The sequence below is a fragment of the Balaenoptera ricei genome, chromosome 8 (genome assembly GCF_028023285.1).
Source record: "Balaenoptera ricei isolate mBalRic1 chromosome 8, mBalRic1.hap2, whole genome shotgun sequence".
Taxonomy (NCBI): domain Eukaryota; kingdom Metazoa; phylum Chordata; class Mammalia; order Artiodactyla; family Balaenopteridae; genus Balaenoptera; species Balaenoptera ricei.
Window position 1 is genome coordinate 11,784,958 of NC_082646.1, and position 18,661 is coordinate 11,803,618.

Sequence of the window (18,661 nt, forward strand, 5' to 3'; positions counted from 1 at the left end):
GTGCTTCTGGCCTGGCTTGGGGGAGGTCACGTGGACTTTCATTCAGCCAGGAAGCCTTTTAGTCTCTCTGAGTAATGTCTGTTTGGGTTTCAGCCATGGCAGAAATGGGGCCACTGCATTAAACTGGCACTAGCTGCTGTGGTTGGGCTGGGAGCCGAAGCCCTGGTTCTTACGGTGATTTGCACAGTATCTACCAGACAGTCCCCTCTTGGACATCACCACTTGTTAATACAGCTCCCCCTCTTGCTCCCGAGGACGACCGCATGGAGGCAAATTAACATCGGCTGGTTGGTAGAACCCTAGCATTTTCCGAAGCACGTGGGACCCGGGCAGGATGGCTTCCACTGTTTATCTTCTCTCTTCATCTGCTCAGTTCTCTTCTCCGTGCCAGGGAACATTCAGTCCCTCAGTGGAGAGTGGAAAGAAGCCTCCTGCTCTGTCCTTTCCATCTTCCCTGAGAGCCTGCTTTCCCTGTGTCTCCTCTCCATCCATCCTGAGCTCTGCTGTCAGATCAGTCTTCCTAAAATTCTGTGGAATGGGGAAGAATATCCCAAGCCAACCACTCTGCAAAAACAACAACTTAATTTTCCTATAAAGGTACCTAACATCTACCTCAAACTCCCGTTTCCACCTGATTGCCAAAAATGTAGCGATTTCTTTATGTTTAAATTTCAGATTTACATTCAGTTAAATACGGTGTTTTCTCTGTTCCCCCTTCACTCCTGGATGTATTTCAAGTCTGGGGTTGGGAAGGAGATTATGTGTCATGGGGATGGGGTTAGATGTCCCATCCTAATGCCAGATTCCTCTTAGATTTCCAATATCCTTGTCTGGGGCCCCAGAAAATGCAGGTCTGTCCCTGGGACCTCTCTGCCCTGGGTCCCCATGTGCCATCTTTCATGCACCCACTCCACCGTGGCATGACACATATTTGTGGGGCATGCCCAAATCCAGAAGTAAGCAAACATCTCTTTACCTCTTGGTATCCCCAAGGAATCTAGGAGTTCTCTCTGGCACTCTCCCCCTCCCAGCAGGGCACAAGGCTCCTTCTCAGGGACCTTCCACATTCTAACATATCCTTTCCTGGTTTGCATCTTTTTATCTGGTTTGCAGACTGGGTGGCCTGGCTCTCTGAACTTCTAGTGTTAGCTTTATGCAAAGCTTCCTTCAGGTACTGGCCTTCTGTATTCCAAAATAGTGATACTTTTTTAGCAAATCAAAAACCATGACTTCTAAGAACATTGTCTCTGCTGAGTTGGAACAACTTCTTTTGGAACTTAAAGCCAATAACTGGACTCCGTTCTTCCCGAGGCAATGACTGTGCCCTGGGACCATGAATGCCACTGACAGCTCACAATTCCATCCACAGCACCTGCTTTCCTGAGGCCACATCTCACCCCAGAACCTTTGAGGTCTTCCACCAATGTCTCCAACCCGGTCCACTGTGCTGTTAGTGTGCCAAGGCATATGCAAAGCTCTGGGGTGTTTACAGGGCATCTTCCTGGGACACCAATTTTACTTAGAGTCTAGGAATGAAAAGCATTTTTCTATTACATAAACATGCTCCTATTACGTTGTCAGATGCAAAATTCACATGTGTTTTTAGGACAAAACAGAAGAGGAAATTCCAAACATGCTGGGCTGCTTTAGACTCTGTCCCCAGATCCCCAAACATGCATACTCAGTGTCCTCTGCTATTAATTCTTTCCCTGGGAAAGTTTGGGACGTACTGGTTTGCTGTCCACATGCCTTCACCTGGTTTTCAATGCCCTCTTAACTCCAACCTCATCCTACTCATCCAAACCAATTTCTGAGTGTGACAACTCTGCTCCACAACCTTCCTAAAGCTGTGACTCCTAATGAATGCTTCATGGTCCAGGCCCAATGTCTCTGTAAACCTTCCCTGACTATTGTGCAGAATTAATCACTTTCTTCTCTGGGCTTCATAACACTTTCTGTCCAGCTCTATGAAAGCACTCCTACAGTGCAACCATTATAGTGATAATCTGTGCCTCTCTTTAACTCTAAACCTCTTGAGGGCAGGGCCATGTCTCATTGTTTTTCATACTCTCAGAGCCCAGCACAGTGCCTGATACACAGTGGTCTACACTGTTCGTTGGATGCAGTGAGGGCTCTGCGAACACTTTCCATCTAACACTGGGGTGTCAGGGCTCCTGTTTGGGGGAAAAAAGACTTAAGAAGTAGGACCAGTCTGGACGTCCTTGAGATGATTGCCCATTCATTCATTCATTCATTCCTTGTTCATCCTTTCATCAAATACGGATAAAATGTCAGGTGATATGCTGGTCACTGGGATAGAAAAATAAATAAGACGCAGACCCTGCACTTGAGATTTTCATAGTCCATGGGGGACAACTGTCAACAGACAAACTAATGTCCTAAGTGTTCATCTTAGAAAAGCTATGTAGCCTTGAGGAACATGGAGTGGATGGGCGTACTTGTGGCTGTGGATACTATTCAGACCTCAATTTCTTCTTTAGGCCTAGATTTTAGAATAGAATCAGTTCTCATTTCCTTTGCGTCAGTGCTTTGCTGAGTGTTTAACATGGTTTATCTCATTCAGTCTTCACCATGGCCCGGGGAGGTGGCATTATTATTTCTAGTTCTATTTTCCAGGCGAGGAAACGGAGGCTTAAAGATGCTTCACAGTGTATATAACAAGGCCATCAATGGAGTGGAGTCCATTTGACCCAGTGCCTGTGATCTTGAACCCTGTCTACACTGCCTCAGAGGAGAGAACCAACCTAGCGCCTGTCAGCAGAACAAATAAGTGTGCAGGAGGGAAATGTTTGAGCCCCATTCTTAGAGTAGGGTGCGGGGGAGCCCATTGGACTTCGGGTGAAATCTCTAATGGGAGAGAGAGACAATCTGAATTGAGGTCCCTGAGTGAAAACTGTAAGGTCCCAGCTCCTGCGTCGTCATCCCCAGCCTTGTCAATCTGCTGCCCTTCAACTGTTTCTCTATAGATTAGCAGTGAAAATAAACACAAAGAAATAAGGGCACAAAGGGGAAGGGCCTGTGGCTAGGCTTAGAAGTCAAGGATGAAAGGGGAAACTGGAGAGCTGGGATCAACTCAGTAGTGAGTCTCGAGGGGAAACAGGCTCAAAGAGATCAAATAGGATCAGGTTTACAAAAGAAAGGAAAGCCAGGAAACCCACAACTAGTGGTAAGGAAAAGAGGCGGGAGGCCTCGAGCAGCCAGAGCTGGCAGCGGGGGGCCGGTGGGGAGCCTGTGGGTTCCCTGCACCCCTCTGAGCCCTTGCTCTTGCCCACCCCCGGTTTTGCTCCAGCCTCCCGCGTCTACAGCATCCCTGCATCCCCGCATATGTTCAGGCAGCTGTTCAGAGGCAGGAACAACTCGAAGGAGTGGAGAGCTCTGAGCGCGAAGGCTACTCGGGAAAGCACCATAGCACAGTTTCATTTGCCACCTTAGCGTGGCCCAAGAGGACAGTAATTGGTGGCTTTTGACAGCTACCAGTCAGTGGCTTTCATCACACATCCCACAGACTTTTACTGAGTCCCTACTATGTGCCAGGCTCTGTAGGGGAGGCCAGGGACACAGAAGCAGGTGACACGGGTCCACATCTAAGATGCCATCACCTGGGCAGAGGAAACCAAGAGTTGTAACACAGTGTGTTGAGGGCTCCATCCAAAATCACGGAAGGCACCCGACCCACTGTGGGGAGGGGCAGCTGGAGGGCGACCAGGGGCTTCTAGGGCAACAGAAACCTGGACATTTCTCCTGTTTCACTCTGGGTCCCAGGTCCACCTCTCCGTTTCTATTGGGTTGGCCAAAATGTTCGCTCAGGTTTTTCCGTAAGATGTTATGGAACAACCCAAACGAACTTTTCGGCCAACGCTAAATTTTAAATTACTCCAGATCAAAAGCCACTACTGTTTCCCTCCATCTCCTTGGTAAGACGGCACTCCTTCCCACCACTCTGAAGTTCATTGTTCCCGCAGAAAAACACGGACATATATTAGCTTACCAATAATCTCACTTTACTTTGACTATTCTGGGCCCAGTCAGATTTAGACTGCTTTCAATCCATGAGTCTTTTTCTGGGGAGGGGGCGGTGGAGGCACATCCTGCTACCCACACCTTCCCGGGTACGCACCGTCTAGGCAGCCCAGATCTCCCCACGGGAATCTTTCTTCTCACACCCACACCACCTGCGGTCCCCACTCACAGCCCTGCCCGCTGCACCGACTTCTGCCTCTGCATCGTCCCTCAAGGTGCTTCTTGCCTGCAACGTCCCGCTCCCCGCTTCCTTTCCTATACCGGTCCTGGGCATCTTCAACATCTAGTGCATTCTTTCAAATCCACCAAAGTTTCCTGATACTTTTCTCCGTACCTCCCCCATTTCTTTTTTTCTCTGAACAAACAAGAGTCAGTCTCCTCCACCGTTGACCTTTGGGGAGTGGAGAGCCAAGAATGGTGTGGCCTCCCACCGTTCCTGCAAAGGAAGCGGCAGCATTTCCTCCAGATGACAAAGGGCTTGTCCCCGTAGGTCCACATTCCTGAGCCCTCTCCTCCAAGGATCAAGAGGCACACGGAGACCCTTAGAAACACAAAGTCATTCCCTGACTCTCTCATCCTGGATAATCACTCACGCTGAGCAGAGAGGGAGGCACATAGCATCATTCATTTTACTCCCCAGCTGCCTCCCCAGGGCTGAGTGTGTATAGGTAAATTTGCTGCATATTTTAGCAAAGGCTGCAGTAGACGACTGGGGTGACCATATGATTTATTGCCCAAGCCAGGACACTTTGAAAATGAAAGGGCGTTCTAAGAATAACTAACAGGCATTCATGGATCTACAACAGATGTAACCCGAGACTATCCCGGGCAAGCCAGGATATATGCTCCCCCTACAGAAAATGCTGCGTGTTCAGGGACCCTCGACACTCTTCGACTACACGTCAGTCAGTGACTGCTTTCTATCCAGCCGTATCTATCATTCATTCAATAAAATATCCGTGTGCCAGGCCCTGTGGACAGCCCTGTAAGGAAGACAAGCCCTGCCCTCGTGGAACTTACATTCTAGTCGAAGAGGCAGAAAGTAAACAAATGAATAGAAACTATACTATCAGGTAGTGATAAGGTCTGAAAAGCAGAGCCCAAGGGAAGGGGAGAGATGTGTGGCGTGGGGAGGGAAGGCCTCTCTGAGGGACCTTCTGAGGGAACAGTGTGCAGGCCCCGAGGTGGGAGGAGGCTGGGAGGCTTGGAGAACAGGAAGAAAAGGGGGAAACAGATCAGGAAGGGTCGGGAGGCCATAGAAAGCTCGGATTTTATTCTGAGTGAGATGGGAAGCCATTGGAAGGTTTGCGCAGGCCGAGGCCGCAAGCTTATGTGCGTCTTAAAAAGAATCACCCTGGCTTCTGGTGGAGGGAACAGTGCAGAGGCGCAAGCAGGGGAAGAGGGGGCCAGGCTGCTGTAATCGTACGACTGTGGGGTGCTGGTGGCCTGGGCCATGGCGGAAGAGACGATGCTGGCGCAGAAGTGGCTGGACTCAGGAAACATGGCAGGGGTGGCATCTCTAGGACTCGGGAGCGGGCGGGAGTGGACACCGTACATTAAGCCCAAGACCCTGGGACAGGGATGAGCCCAGCCAGTCCCAGCCCGGCCTTCGGCTCCTTCCAAGGCTTGTTCTCAACCTGGCATTACTTGGAATTTGGACGCCAGAGACAAGCAGCTCTGGTCCTCCAGGCAGGAGGGGAGGCCCTGGCCACCCTTACCTTTGGCTCTGTGATCTTCCTCCTTGGGGCACTTGCCCCCTTCCCACCACTTGCGCTTCAGAATTTCCAGACGGTTGTTCTCCTGCAACTGGAGGATGGCCAGATCAAACTCGTCCCGGAAGACGGAGCCTGTGGGTCACAGGAGAGCCCAGAACACAGGACATGAGTGCCCCCGTCCGCATCTCTCTGCTCCCTTCCCGGTAAACCTCCCTGCCACCCTGCCCACGTAACATAGGAGGGGAGGGACAGGGGTCCCCGCAGGAGCACGGCTCTCTACTTGCTCAGGCCGAGGACCCTCCGCGCCATGCAGGGCACCAGGCGTTTCTACTTTCCTTCTCTCCACGCTGACTGGCACGCCCAGCCCGTGGCCAAGACCCCAGCATGGGTCAAGGGACAGCCTTCCGGGCAGCTGTGCTGCCCATCTCCCCATCCAGGCGCCGACATTTTCTACCTGGGTGAACCCCCCTCCCTCCCCACCAGCACGCGGTAAGCTGGTTGCAAAGCTCCCGTCCGCCTGCCCCTGGGAGGCCAAGGAGGGAAACCTTCTGTGACACAAACCTTGCAATCAGTTGCCTATTTTCTACTTTATTGAAATTAGTTTCTCTGCCATTTGTAACTCTCACTACATTACACCCGACAATTGTTTACCCGGAGCGGCCACCAATGAGAAAAGGGCCACCCAGAGCAAGGTGGAAGCTTCCTCTCCTCCATCTGTGTGGAGGATCGGTCTGGGGCACCCCCTTTCCCGCACAGCTGCCTGCTGGGTGCCCCAGAACCCCTGGCCCCATCCACTACTCTGTTTACATCGCTCTTCCCTCCCTCCTCAGACAGAAGGCTCTGTTGAGTGCAATTCTTTTTTAAATTTTCGTATGGAGTATGGTCAAGGAGCTTTGGTTCTGGAATGTAGGTTTAATCACAAAAAACAGGCTTAAATGAAACCGTGGAAAGCTCGATGCCCCAGCACAGGCTGAGGCCTGAAATTATTAAGAAAAATCATTAAGAAAAAGCCGCCAGGAGGCTGGAAATGAACTAAGCTGCCCAGTTTTCTTGTCCAAGCTCTGTAAAGGCCTGATGTGGACAGACACCCCAGGGAAAAGGGCTCTGATGCAGGATACAGGCAAAAGCTGGAACAAATAGATTCCTGCTCTCAAACTTTCATGCACACAGGAATCCCCTGGGGATCTTGTCGACCTGCAGACTCTAATTCAGTGGGTCTGGGGCTGGGGGCTGAGATTTCGCATTTCTCACAAGTCCCAAGGCGGTGCCCTGCCGCTGGGCCATGGGCTGCACTTTGACAGGTAAGGAATTAGATCAGCTCCCAGATCTCTTAGCACTCTAACAGCCCATGACTCCATAGATAGAACCTTCCCTGCTACAGATACAACTACCCTTGGGCATTCAAACCCCAAGCCTGCAGCGCTGAATGTGATCTGGGTGAACGTCAATATCACCTCATATATTACATAGCAGGTACTTAACACACATTTGAAGTGAATGGCTACTGGAACTAACAGATGGTGTTGGGTGGTGAGACTAATGAATATTCCAGGTTTAGAGACAAGTATCCAGCCAACAAGGCATTTCAAACAGTTTTCAAGGCATCTTCAACCCAATCTCAATAGCATCCCAAGGGCCCCATGAAAGGATTATTCTGCTTACTCCATGTTTGCCTACTTAGCTCCTAAACTACCCGACTAATTTTCCATCTCATTCCTTGTTCTGTTTCTCTTCATCTTCCTGGGTCTAACCACACTGATTATTCCATAGTTACACCCTTACTTTCCACTTAAGAAGGACACACATGCTTGTCTTTCCTGGACCTAAATTCTGTCCCATCAATCGACTATGCAATGCTCTTCCCAGCCTGATCTAAGAACCTGGGCTAACCCATAGCTCACCTTCCCCATCTATCCTGTCCTGTTGAGCTGGTGGACCCGTTTGGCAACACGGTCTGAGAGGTGAAATGCTGGATTTGGAGATAGGCCCCCTAGGCTCCAGCTCAGCTTTTCTCTCCACTTATTCTGTGACCTTGGACAAGTAACTTATCAGCTCTGAATCTCAGTTCTCTCCTCTAGAATGGAAAGAACCACATCTCCCTTGCAGGTGGGATAAGACTAAGATAACACATATGGAAACAGCATTACCTCAGACAGAGAACCAATGCATTTCCCTCCCCTTTTCCTTGGTTACTGATGAGAATTTCTAGAGTCGGTCTGCTTTATGTCAACTCTATAGGTTTGTGCCATGAAAACTTTTGAAGCACTTGACAGTTCAGTTAAATTTATTAAATTGCTAGAGTATTATCAAGGTGAACCTTAGGTTCATTTTGTGGTTCCCTCCACCATCTTTAAACACAATGTTAACCAGTAAATTTCTCAAAAGGGCCCATAATCTGTATTATTAATGAAATCAATGAAATATGATGCTAAGTGGAGGGTGTGCAGGTGCCCTGAGTGAGGCTTCCAGTTTACAGAACTACTAGGGTCAGAAATTACAGAGTTCAAGGGTGAACCATATTATTGCCTATATTCGTTGGCTTGGTTTCTGATCAGTCTTGAAGAAGTCATCTGCTTTTATCAAATAACAGAGGGAACATTGGAAAATGTGGGGAGGGCACTAATGTTCCCTCTAACAGGCTAAGTGTGATGAAACACTGTGGTGAGACCAGATTATTCAGTTTAACCTTTGTAACAACCCTCTGAGGTACGTATTAGAAACCTGATTTTACAAATGCGATAATTGAGACTCTGAGAGGTTAAATAACCTATCCAAGGTCCCACAGCCAGGAAGCAGGGTGCGTTCCCAGATCTGCCTGACTCCATCCCATGCCCTTCACATGACACAGGTATAAGTGAGGCCTACAATGTATAGAGTTCTGAGTTAGGTACCGATCAAGAGAAGGGGTGTGACACTACGATATATACAATAGATAACCAACAAGGACCTACTGTATAGCACAGGGGACTATACTCAATATTTTGTAATAACCTGTAAGGGAAAAGAATCTGAAAAAGAATAGATATATATCTGAAACACTTTCCTGAAACTAACTTACACCTAAAACTAACACAACATTGTAAGTCAACTACACTTCAAAAAACAAAAAGAGAGAGAAGTGGTGTGTAAGATACCAACAAAGATGCACATCCTGTATATCAATTTCCCCACATGAGATGATTTCCTCCATTCCTGCTTCTTCCCCGGCTGCTTGGTTTCAGGACAACCTTGTATGAGGACAGACTTGGACAAGGACAGCCCTATACAATGTGGCTCTCCATGGTGTGTGTGGGAAGGGTACATGTCTGAAACACTGGGGGACATTTCCAGACCTCCTCCATGGTCACAAAGTCACAAACGTGCTCTCCCTCCCCTTCTGATAGAGGAACCATCACCAGGGGAAGGCCTAAAGCAGGGATATTCTTTACAAGGCACAGCTGGGATACCTTTCCGGAAGCCAAGCATCTCTACCTTCCTATAATAAACCGAGGGCACAGTCAGCAAGGTGAATACCAGAGCTTTCCTGCCCACTCTCAGCTACCTACTCTGACTCAGACCAGATGGACCAGTGAGATCCACAGATGATTTGAAAGCCGTCTCCTCCAATCACATCAGTCCCCTTTCGTAGTAAACCTTTCACCAGGGACACTAATAGCAAAATTAATTCACTTGAGTCCTACCATCTCTTCCGTCTCCTTTCCACTGCTAGTAGAGATGTCAGACATCAGAGAAATGGCCAAAGGGCAGGACTCGATGCTTTCACTGCCCAGGGCCTGGGTTCAATCCCTGGTTGGGGAACTCAGATCTCACAAGCTAGCTGTGTGGTGTGGCAAGAAAAAAAAAAAAAAAAAAAAAAAGAATACACCAAGGGCATCCATATGCCCTTTAATAATTAATCTATGAATAACTAATCAATTAGCCCTTCCATAATTAAGGACTGGGTACTAATCCCTGATGACTTGGAAGGATGTGGATTCGTTTTTTTTAAAAACCTTAAGAATGCCCATCTCAAGTCACTGTGAACCCGGTTCTAGAAACAGGGGTTGTTGACTTCAAGGCTGCATTCGACGGTTGGAGCTACCCTGAGCCTGCCTGGGTGGAGCTACCCGAAGAGGCTGTTCCTCTCCTGCATACCGACTGGCATGCCAATCCCATAGCCCTTGGTGTCCAGCAGGCCCCCAATCTGAGTGAGGTTGCAGTTTCGCTGCCGATAGTACTCATTCATGGTGGATTCCAGAAGGAAGGCGTAGTTGGAATTCAACACCCTGGCGATCCCCTCCTCCGTGCTCTTCACGAACACACTGGGCTGCTTGGAGTACATGTAATTCCACATGCGCTGGTAGGTCTGATAGCGGGAATTCTGGGAAAAGAACGCAAGGACGCAGGTTGAGGAAAGAGAAAGGAGATGGTGGCCTGGAAAGGGAGGGCATCCAAGTGGTCCCTAAAATTCTGGCCCTTCTGCTACTCAGTCCCCTCCTTATATTCAAGAACCTGTTCCCTTTCATCTCACAACTGCCACTGCTTAATGGCAGGAGGAGAGGGTTGTGCCTTTGATACCTTTTACAAAGACAAAGAAGGAACAGGGTCTGAAGGTGTATAAACTCTGCCTACTGCTTCGATCGTTGGTTCTGCTTCATCCACCCATCTTTCATTGCCAACCTCCATGTTCTGACCAAAGTGAGAATCGAAATTCTGGCTGTGTCCTCTACTGTCCTTCAGCGCAGGGGCAGCAAACTCAGGTTCATTCTGGACTTTTAAGAGACATCATCCGAAGGGGCAGTGCCAGCTCTTCTCTATCAACCCTAAACCAATCCGTCAATCACATATCCAATGTTGGCTTCTAGTTTACAAATAATAACAAGACTGAGAGAATTCTGGGGGTCTAGCCAAACCCTGTGTTTGCATGATGCCTTCACTGGTCCCTGTGCCAGTATCCCTGAGACTTGTATGGGAAACAGAAAACTGAAGGCCTTGGACTTGTTTCGTGTGATAATGAACTTCTTGGGTCACAGACTGGTTAGACACTCACTGACTCCAGGGGAATCTGCTTCCCTAGAGAGCCTGAAGCAAATGCAAACTACTCCTATGTCTGGCCCGGCTCTGCCAGCCTTGGTAGCCTGCCAGCTAACACACCATTGTGGCAGGGCCGGTTCCTGAGCCTTGCAAGGGAATCTCGGAGAAGCCAAAAGGGTCCTGATCTGAGATCTATCTAGTCTGGGATCAATGAAACCAGCTCAGCTTAATCTAAAGTTCCTTACACGTTAGTCATTCGTGTATTACTCCAATCTTGCTTTGTCTAAGCACTACTTATAAAATTTAGCCTACTTAAAAAATTTAAATGTGTACGTTAGCCTCACCTTATGCAGAAATATAAATAAAAGTACAGGTTAGAGTCACTGCATATTTTTTTCTAATACTCAATTACAATAAATATGAAACCACTGCAATTAAAAAATAGTTCTACCACTAAAATCATCTCAAGTAGCACTAATCATTCATGTATAACACTTTGGGACAGGGCTGATATTAACCCAAGTGCTTTGGGGACCTGGTTCCATGGGTATTTTGGGGAGCAGGGGAAAAATGAGCCCCATGAGAACCTCCAAATTAGGTGTTCAAAAGGGATGATGGGATGAGGCAAGATGTTTTTATCTCCAGTGGACAAACATCTCAACTTTATTCTGCCCGACTCCTGATGTTGGTGAGCAACCATATGGGTTTACTTGGAAGAAGGTCATGCTGGAGCCTCCGTGAATCGTGCCATACTCAATGGCGGTCTGGTCAGCCAGGTCGTCCACCGACTCAATGGGCACATCCATGCGCTGCACGGTCAGGAAGGCTGCCAGGTTGGCCGTGTAGGATGAGATGATGATCAGTGTGAATGCCCACCTATGTAGGAAAAGACCAAGAAGTCATCCTTGCTGGGGCACCCCAGGAGTCTTAAACCCCATCCCCAGTCCTGCTGCGACATGGGAGAGACCAGGTGGCCCTCTTCTGAGGGGCTTAGTGGGGGAAGAGAAAGGAGGTAGGGCATTTGATGTCAACAGAAAGGAACGGCTTGGGAGGGTGGCCTAGAAGAAGACAGGGGTTTTCTTTCTCTTATTTCCTAAAGGAGGTGATTATTGGGTTTCTACTCAAAAGAAGTGTGTCCATGAACATGAGACAGCTTGAGAGACGGTGAGCAATGAGCTAGTGAATGAGCTAAGGGTGCCAGCCCTGGAGGCTCTGTTCAGAGCTAGAGCCGGGATGCCTCCCCCAGCCCCGTCATGATGCAGCCGACATTCAGAGCAGCATCGGCATGTACTGAGCACCTACTGTGAGCCACACCCACTCTCTCCTGTACTCCCTACAACTCAGGGAGGTGAAAATCTTATCCTGATTTCACAGAAGACAAAACCAAGGCTCAGAGAAGCAAAGTCATGTGGCCAAGTAACTGAGAAATTTGTATTCTATAACCAGTTCTACAGATTGTAACAGCAGAAACTCTTCAAGATGAGCTGGTGAAAAGCACCTTCGGACTGCTGAGAAGTTGGAATTAGAAAATGCTTTTACAATGGTCATGCTATTTCAAAATGGAAGGTTGTTTTATTGGGCAGATCGGACTTATTTAAAATTAGAATAGTCTTGCAACTCAGGCAGCAGCATACATGCTAAAGTCATTAAAACCAGTTTGCTCACTTAAGTAGGTTAAACAAGACGTCTACCATCTGGTCAGCAGTATGGATCTGCTTCCTAATCCATTTGTTTATAGGGGTTCAAAGATACATGTAAGCACAACTGAGGTTGGATAATCGCCAAATTCTGAATCAGTGGAGTCTGAATTAATGAGGCTTCACTCATTATGAAGACATTGCCAACCAAGGCACACTGTTTGCCAGGGGCTGCAGCAGCCGGCAGCTTCCAGGTGGATTTCCAAGAGCAGGAAGTCCCATTGTCCCCTTTGCCACGTGTCCAAGAATTCCTTCAGGCTGCCTCCCAGGAGTGAAGGAACAGGGGCACCCAACAACTTGATGGGCACATCCACACACGCCAGATCACCAGTAAGGGATCTGGTTTTAGTTCTGGCTTTGTCCAATTCCACCTATGAGACCTTAGGGAAAAGCCACACATTTCCCCTGAGCTCGTTTGCTTGTCTAATAAATCGGGGATAATAATGTCTGGTCCACCTGTCTTTGGAGTGTTGTGAGATCAGGTGAGATAATATGTCATTAGTGACTAATAATCTGTAAAGGATGAGATGAGTGTGAGCTACAGAGACATGTAGAGATGCAATGAAAATCATTTGTCCACCTTCCCTACTTGTGACCTGTAAGGGCCAGGAGTCCCTCCATCTGCAAAACCTGCTCTCCTTGCTCCTGCCTGGGCTCTTACACTCTCTTGGAAGTTGTTTCTCATGAGCTTCCCCCAGAGGAGGCTGGGGTGGTGGTGGTGAGTGGTCCCCAGGTGGAGGCGTGCATTCGGAAGCTGCTCTGCCACATTGTCGAGGGTTAATGAGCCCTGGGTGTGGACATGACCTCAGAGCTGGCTGGGGAGCTTCCCCCAGCCCCATGGCTACACTCTGGCATCTGTTCCGCCCTGGGCAGCCATGTGGCTGTTTTTGCCACTGGTCACAAAGGACGGATCAGAGAGAGTAAGTAGCTCATTGCAAGCCCGTCACCTTGGCTGACAAAGCAAATCATGCCCACTCTCCCTCCGGAGGGGCCAGTGGAGACTTGCTCCTGGGTGAAAGGGGCATTGTCATTGTGAAGCTGGCATTCTTGTTAGTAACGTGGCATTTTCCGTCGCTTGCTCTGGGTGAGGGTGCCACGGTAGGCCACGATGGCCCTGTTTTCTGACCTCCCACTCCCCAGGGAGCCAACCTAACTGAAGCCCTGATTTTATAACCAAGAATTCCAAGAGGCAGAGGGGCGCACCGACATCTCCGGGTCAGGCTGGGAAGGGCCGAGCCTCCCTTCCACAGACGTTCTGGAGCAGGGTAACCGAGCCACCTGGGGCCAGCTATTTAAAGCACTGCTGAGCCAGTGGGCTGAGCCGACAGCCTGCAGGACCGGTGGTTCCCCTCAGCACCAGGGCAGACTTTCTCTGGAGGAGGGGATTCCTGGGGGTGGGGGGGTGGGAGCTGACAGGTGAAGGAAGCAGGCAATGGAGCCCTACGTGCAGCACGTGGGAACAAGCACCTCTGGAAGGAAAAGCCCAAGTAGAAAGGGATCAGAATCTGCAGCTGACATCTCATCTATGGGTTTCTGCCCAGATTTCCTGGATTTTGAGGGAGCTCTGTGACTGTGCCTGACAAGACCATCCTTTCTGCCAGGGAACGTGAGACCCAGGTCCCCCCAGTGATCCGCTCAGTGACTCCTGGGCACGACCTGATAACGGGTGAGCACCTTGCCCCAGTGGTTTAAATCCTACTGTGTCAGTCCCAGCTGTGTTTCCATCTGCCGATCAGCCCCAGTGCAGTGGCTCCTAGGTAACTGTCCAGACCCCCCACTGTCCCCAGCACCCATGCCCCTTTCCTTTTCCTCTGGCTTACACTTACTCCTCTCCTGAGAAGGAGAGGAGTGAATGAAGGTTGTAAGTCCTATAAGCTGTGACACCAAACCTGACAGTGGGTTTTTAAGTGAGGATGGGAAACTTGCCTTTCAACACCTCATTGGTATTTCATTTCCCCCCATAATGGCCTAATAGCAATGATTAGTCCAAACATTTATGTAGCACTTCCAAATTTTCAGAGAACTTTCCCACACATCGAATCATTCCACCATGTTCCTTTTGCCCTGCCAAGAGGAGAAGGGAGCTCCAGGAAGAGGCTGGCTGACTGCCCGTGTGGATCATGATGGCAACTTGCTCCCTGAGGTCCTGTCCAACTCCGAGCTACTAACAGCTTGCATTTTCCCACACCTGCTAAGATGGACAGGTCCGGCAGGCCCCCAGAGTCAGGTGCAGAGGGGCAAAGCTCCAGAAAGCTGCTGGAGGGGGCGTGGGCTTGGATTTCTCCTGCAGGGACTTCCTTCTACATGCTCACATTTGCATAAATCTGCATATGCGTTCACAGGCCCTGCCTCTCAACCTCTGGTCATTTTCAGGTTAGGAAGTTATAACTGCTTTGCTGTGGGCCTTCAAGGCATTTTCTCACTCGGTCTCCTTTCCTGCCTTGGCTCCCCTCTGCATCTAGACCTCCAAGGCAGAGAACAGAGAAGGAGAAAAGATGGCCCAAAGCGCACCCACCCACTGCCCCCAAACCCTCTGAGCTGGCAGAGGCTGTCCTAGGGCAGAGCTGAGGTTCCTGCCTACCGGAAGCTGGATCAGGGCTTATCCGAGGACCCAGGATCTTACCAGACGCCACTGACGCAGCGGGTGGATAAGGCACGAGGGGCGATGGTGGAGCCCTGCTGCATGAAGCCCCCAACCGGAAACCAGAGGCTGTTGCCGAGGGAGTACTGATTCACCAGGAGGTTGCACCGGCCCTGGGCACACGGGTGGGGTGTGTACCACTCGTAGGGCGTCAACCTGTGAGAGAAAGGGACACATGCCAGTGCTGCGGAGGGTGGGCGTGAAGGAAGGGGTGCTGAGGGTGTGAGGGCGCTCCCCTGCCTGGCCTCGCCCCGAGACCTTGGTAGCTGGCCTGTGGCCTTGGCTAAGCCCCTCCCCTCTATGGGACTTGGGTTTTCCCACTGAAAAATGAGAAAGTTGGACTATGTTGGCAGTTTCGGAACTGTTTTTCTTTAATCAAAGAAACATTTTAATTTTTTCAAAATAAATCAAGTCACAGAATAGACGGCTGGGAATTGCTTGTTCTGCCTCCTTCAGTTCCCCGAAGTGACCAAAGAGAGACCCTACAGCCCCTCAGAGCCATGGTTTGAAAGCCGTCGGCCTAGAGTAGTAATTCTCAAACTTTAACTGACATCAGAATCACCAAGAAGGCTCGGGAGAACACAGATTGTGGCAAAAGCGTCTGATTCGGTACATCGGGTTGAGGCCCAAGAATCTGCAAGTTCCTAGGTGATGTGGATGCCACTGGCCCAGGGACCACACTTTGTGAACCACTAGCCCAGATGGTCCCTCAGGCTCAGGCCCTGGTTCTCAACCCTGTCTGTGTTTCAGACTCACCTGGGAGCTTTTGAAATAATGCCGATACCTGGATTCCACACCCAGAGTTTCTGATTTAATTTGTCCAGGTAAGGCCTGGACATCAGCATTTTTAGGGCTCCCCAGGTGAGCGTGACGGGCACACAGGGTTGAGAAGGGCGGCGCTCCCTCCCACTGTCGCTCGCAGCCCCACGCTGGCCTCTCTCTCCCAGCGGTACCTCTGATGCCCTTTCTTCCTGCCCACCAGACACAGGCTCTCCCTCTTCCGCCCCAGCCTGCCTCCCACACAAAGCCTTCCAGCTCTGATGTGAGAGACGCGTCTGGGCGTGTGCGGAGCAGGGCAGGTCTGCCTCTTCACAGGGTGTTACCGTCACCCCCGGCCTTCCCTTCAGCCTAGTGCGCATGTGCCGTGCTGCAGGGCTGGCCCACGTTTCCATCGCTGCCGCCTGTTCCCGAATACAAGGCCAATGTGCCATCGCTGGCCCCTGCCCCAAGACGTGCTCCTTCTCTTCGTGGCCTGCGGGGCTGGCTTGTACCCGTGGTGCTCCACCTCGGTGGTTCCCAAGCCTACGGGCCACTGGAAGTGAGCTTCAAAAATACAGATTTCCAGGCCTCATTCCTAGATATTTGGAGACGATCAGACATAGAAATTCAAGCTTTTTAAAGCTCCCTGTGTGACTCTGGTATCAGCTGGCTTGGGAACGGCTGCCTTAGAGCAGTGGTTTTCAAATATCTTTTCACCTCTAAAATCTTACCCAGAAGTACAATATACAAGAGAAGAGCGGAGCTGGTCTGAATGAAGACGGGCTGAGGTCCCAGAGCTCTGGCTGCCCAGCCTCTTCACACCGCCCCTCCACGTCTCCGTAACCTTCCAGGAGCCCCCACGCTAGGGGAACCCTGTTTGAAAGCCACTACCTTGGGCCAGATTACCTTATGCTCAGATATTACATATACAGGATATTATATATATATGTATATATAGGATGTATGATCAGACCTTTTGTACAGTTTCTTCTTGGTTAATCTTTTTGTTAATTCTGGATCCTAGGGGGCAGTGTGTGCATGTGTGTGTGTGTGTTTGTGTGTGCGTGTGTAGGGCAGAGAAGAGGGGCTGTTTAAGCCCCCAGGGCTGATTGAAAAGCTTCAGGCTGTGGCAGGCGTGGTGAAGCAGCCATGTGCGTGTATGTGTGTGTGTGTGTGTGTGTGTGTGTGTGTGTCTGGTAACCAAGCCCTAAGACCATTTGCAGGCCCCCGAGGTCCCCTGAGAGCCATGGCTTACTACACACAGGGGCTCAATCAAAGGGGGCAAGAGCGAACTGCAGGGCAGCGGAGCCAGGACTCAGGCAGACAGTTTCCTTTCAGCAGCCGCAGGCAGTGCGGCCAAGTGCACAGGGAGAGTGTCAGACGGCTCCTGTGCCTCGCCAGTCGACACTGACGACAGATACTTGACAGTGGCAATGCCTACAGGCCCAAGGGGGGGTGGGTGGCACCCGAGCAGCATAAGCAGCCGCAGCCTTTGAAGACGACCGGGTTGTAAGCAAGGCCTTTCCCTGTTTGGTTGGATCTCATGGGCCAGGGACGACTTCCTGAACTTGGCTTTGATCTCCACTGGAAGAGGCACAGACTGAGTGATTCAATGCCTCTCGGGCAGGCTGGGAACTGCCCCGGGGTTTGGAACCCTGCAGTTCCTTGGGGCTCCATCTTCTTCTTTTTTTTTTTAAATATAAATTTATTTATTTATTTAATTTTGGCTGTGTTGGGTCTTTGTTTCTGTGCGAGGGCTTTCTCCAGTTCCGGCGAGCGGGCGCCACTCTTCATCGTGGTGCGCGGACCTCTCACTGTCACGGCCTCTCCCATTGCGGAGCACAGCCTCCAGACGCGCAGGCTCAGTAGTTGTGGCGCACGGGCTTAGTTGCTCCGCGGCATGTGGGATCCTCCCAGACCAGGGCTCGAACCCGTGTCCCCTGCATTGGCAGGCGGACTCTCAACCACTGCGCCACCAGGGAAGCCCCCGGGGCTCCATCTTCTAACTGGAGGGTGCACAGTCTCCCCTCAAGCACTGAATAGACGTGCTCTTGCGGAAGACCCCACCCCATAGAGGTGGAATGTTCACTACAGAATCATCTGGCCCCGCCTCCGTGGCCCTGAGGCAGAGGAGACCGCTGGACCAGAGCCACTGGCAGCCCTTTAGAAGCTCACCCTGAGCGGGTCTCGGCTCCTCCAGGGTGGTGAGCTGAGCACTGAGTGGGAATCGGGGGTCTGAGGGAATGACCCGGAGCCACAAGAGCTTGTTCTGCTTCTGGATAGTCAGTTGGCTCTCCTGAAGCCCAGGCTGGTCCAACTTAGCCTCAGAGAGAAACAACCCTCTCTGTGCATCTTCCTGGGACGCTCCTCGGCTTCTTCCTTCGGCCCAGGGACAGTCTCTGGTTTCCGGGGGCGGGGGCAGGGGCGCTGGTTCTCCCCAACCCCGGATCTGGACAATTTGTCTCAGCTCAGCACTACTTGCCAGGGCTTTTCTCTGTCCTGCCCTCCTGCTGTCAGCCATCCTCCGCAGTCCCCATTCAACAGGGCAGCTGTGTTTTCACAGACAGACTCGGGCTGGGGAAGGGCCAGGCCCTCTGCAGAGGAGGCCTTCTCCCTCGCCTGTGCCACCAAGGCCTCCAGCCCCCCACTCCAGATTTTCAGGCTCTGCTTCTCGTCATTCAGCACTTTGTCGCAGATCCTGGCAAGGACGGATGCCAGGGCTGCCAAAGGCTCGGTACTTAATCAGAGTGATCTTCCTGCCACCTTCCTCCCCTCCTCTCTCTCCCAAAGCTCCT

The 18,661-nt window shown here is 50.7% G+C and overlaps 1 protein-coding gene across 1 annotated transcript in view; it reads right to left on the reverse strand.

Annotated features, from left to right (window-relative positions):
- Window positions 1-18,661, reverse strand: part of GRIK4 (glutamate ionotropic receptor kainate type subunit 4) — a 208,170-nt gene that overhangs the window by 11,972 nt on the left and 177,537 nt on the right. Inside the window, exons 14-17 of the mRNA XM_059929277.1 lie at window positions 15,090-15,263; window positions 11,480-11,645; window positions 9,891-10,116; window positions 5,760-5,888 (exon numbers count right to left, since the gene is read on the reverse strand). Of these exons, the coding sequence (XP_059785260.1) occupies window positions 5,760-5,888; window positions 9,891-10,116; window positions 11,480-11,645; window positions 15,090-15,263 (695 nt within the window). The remainder of the gene's footprint in view (window positions 1-5,759; window positions 5,889-9,890; window positions 10,117-11,479; window positions 11,646-15,089; window positions 15,264-18,661) is intronic.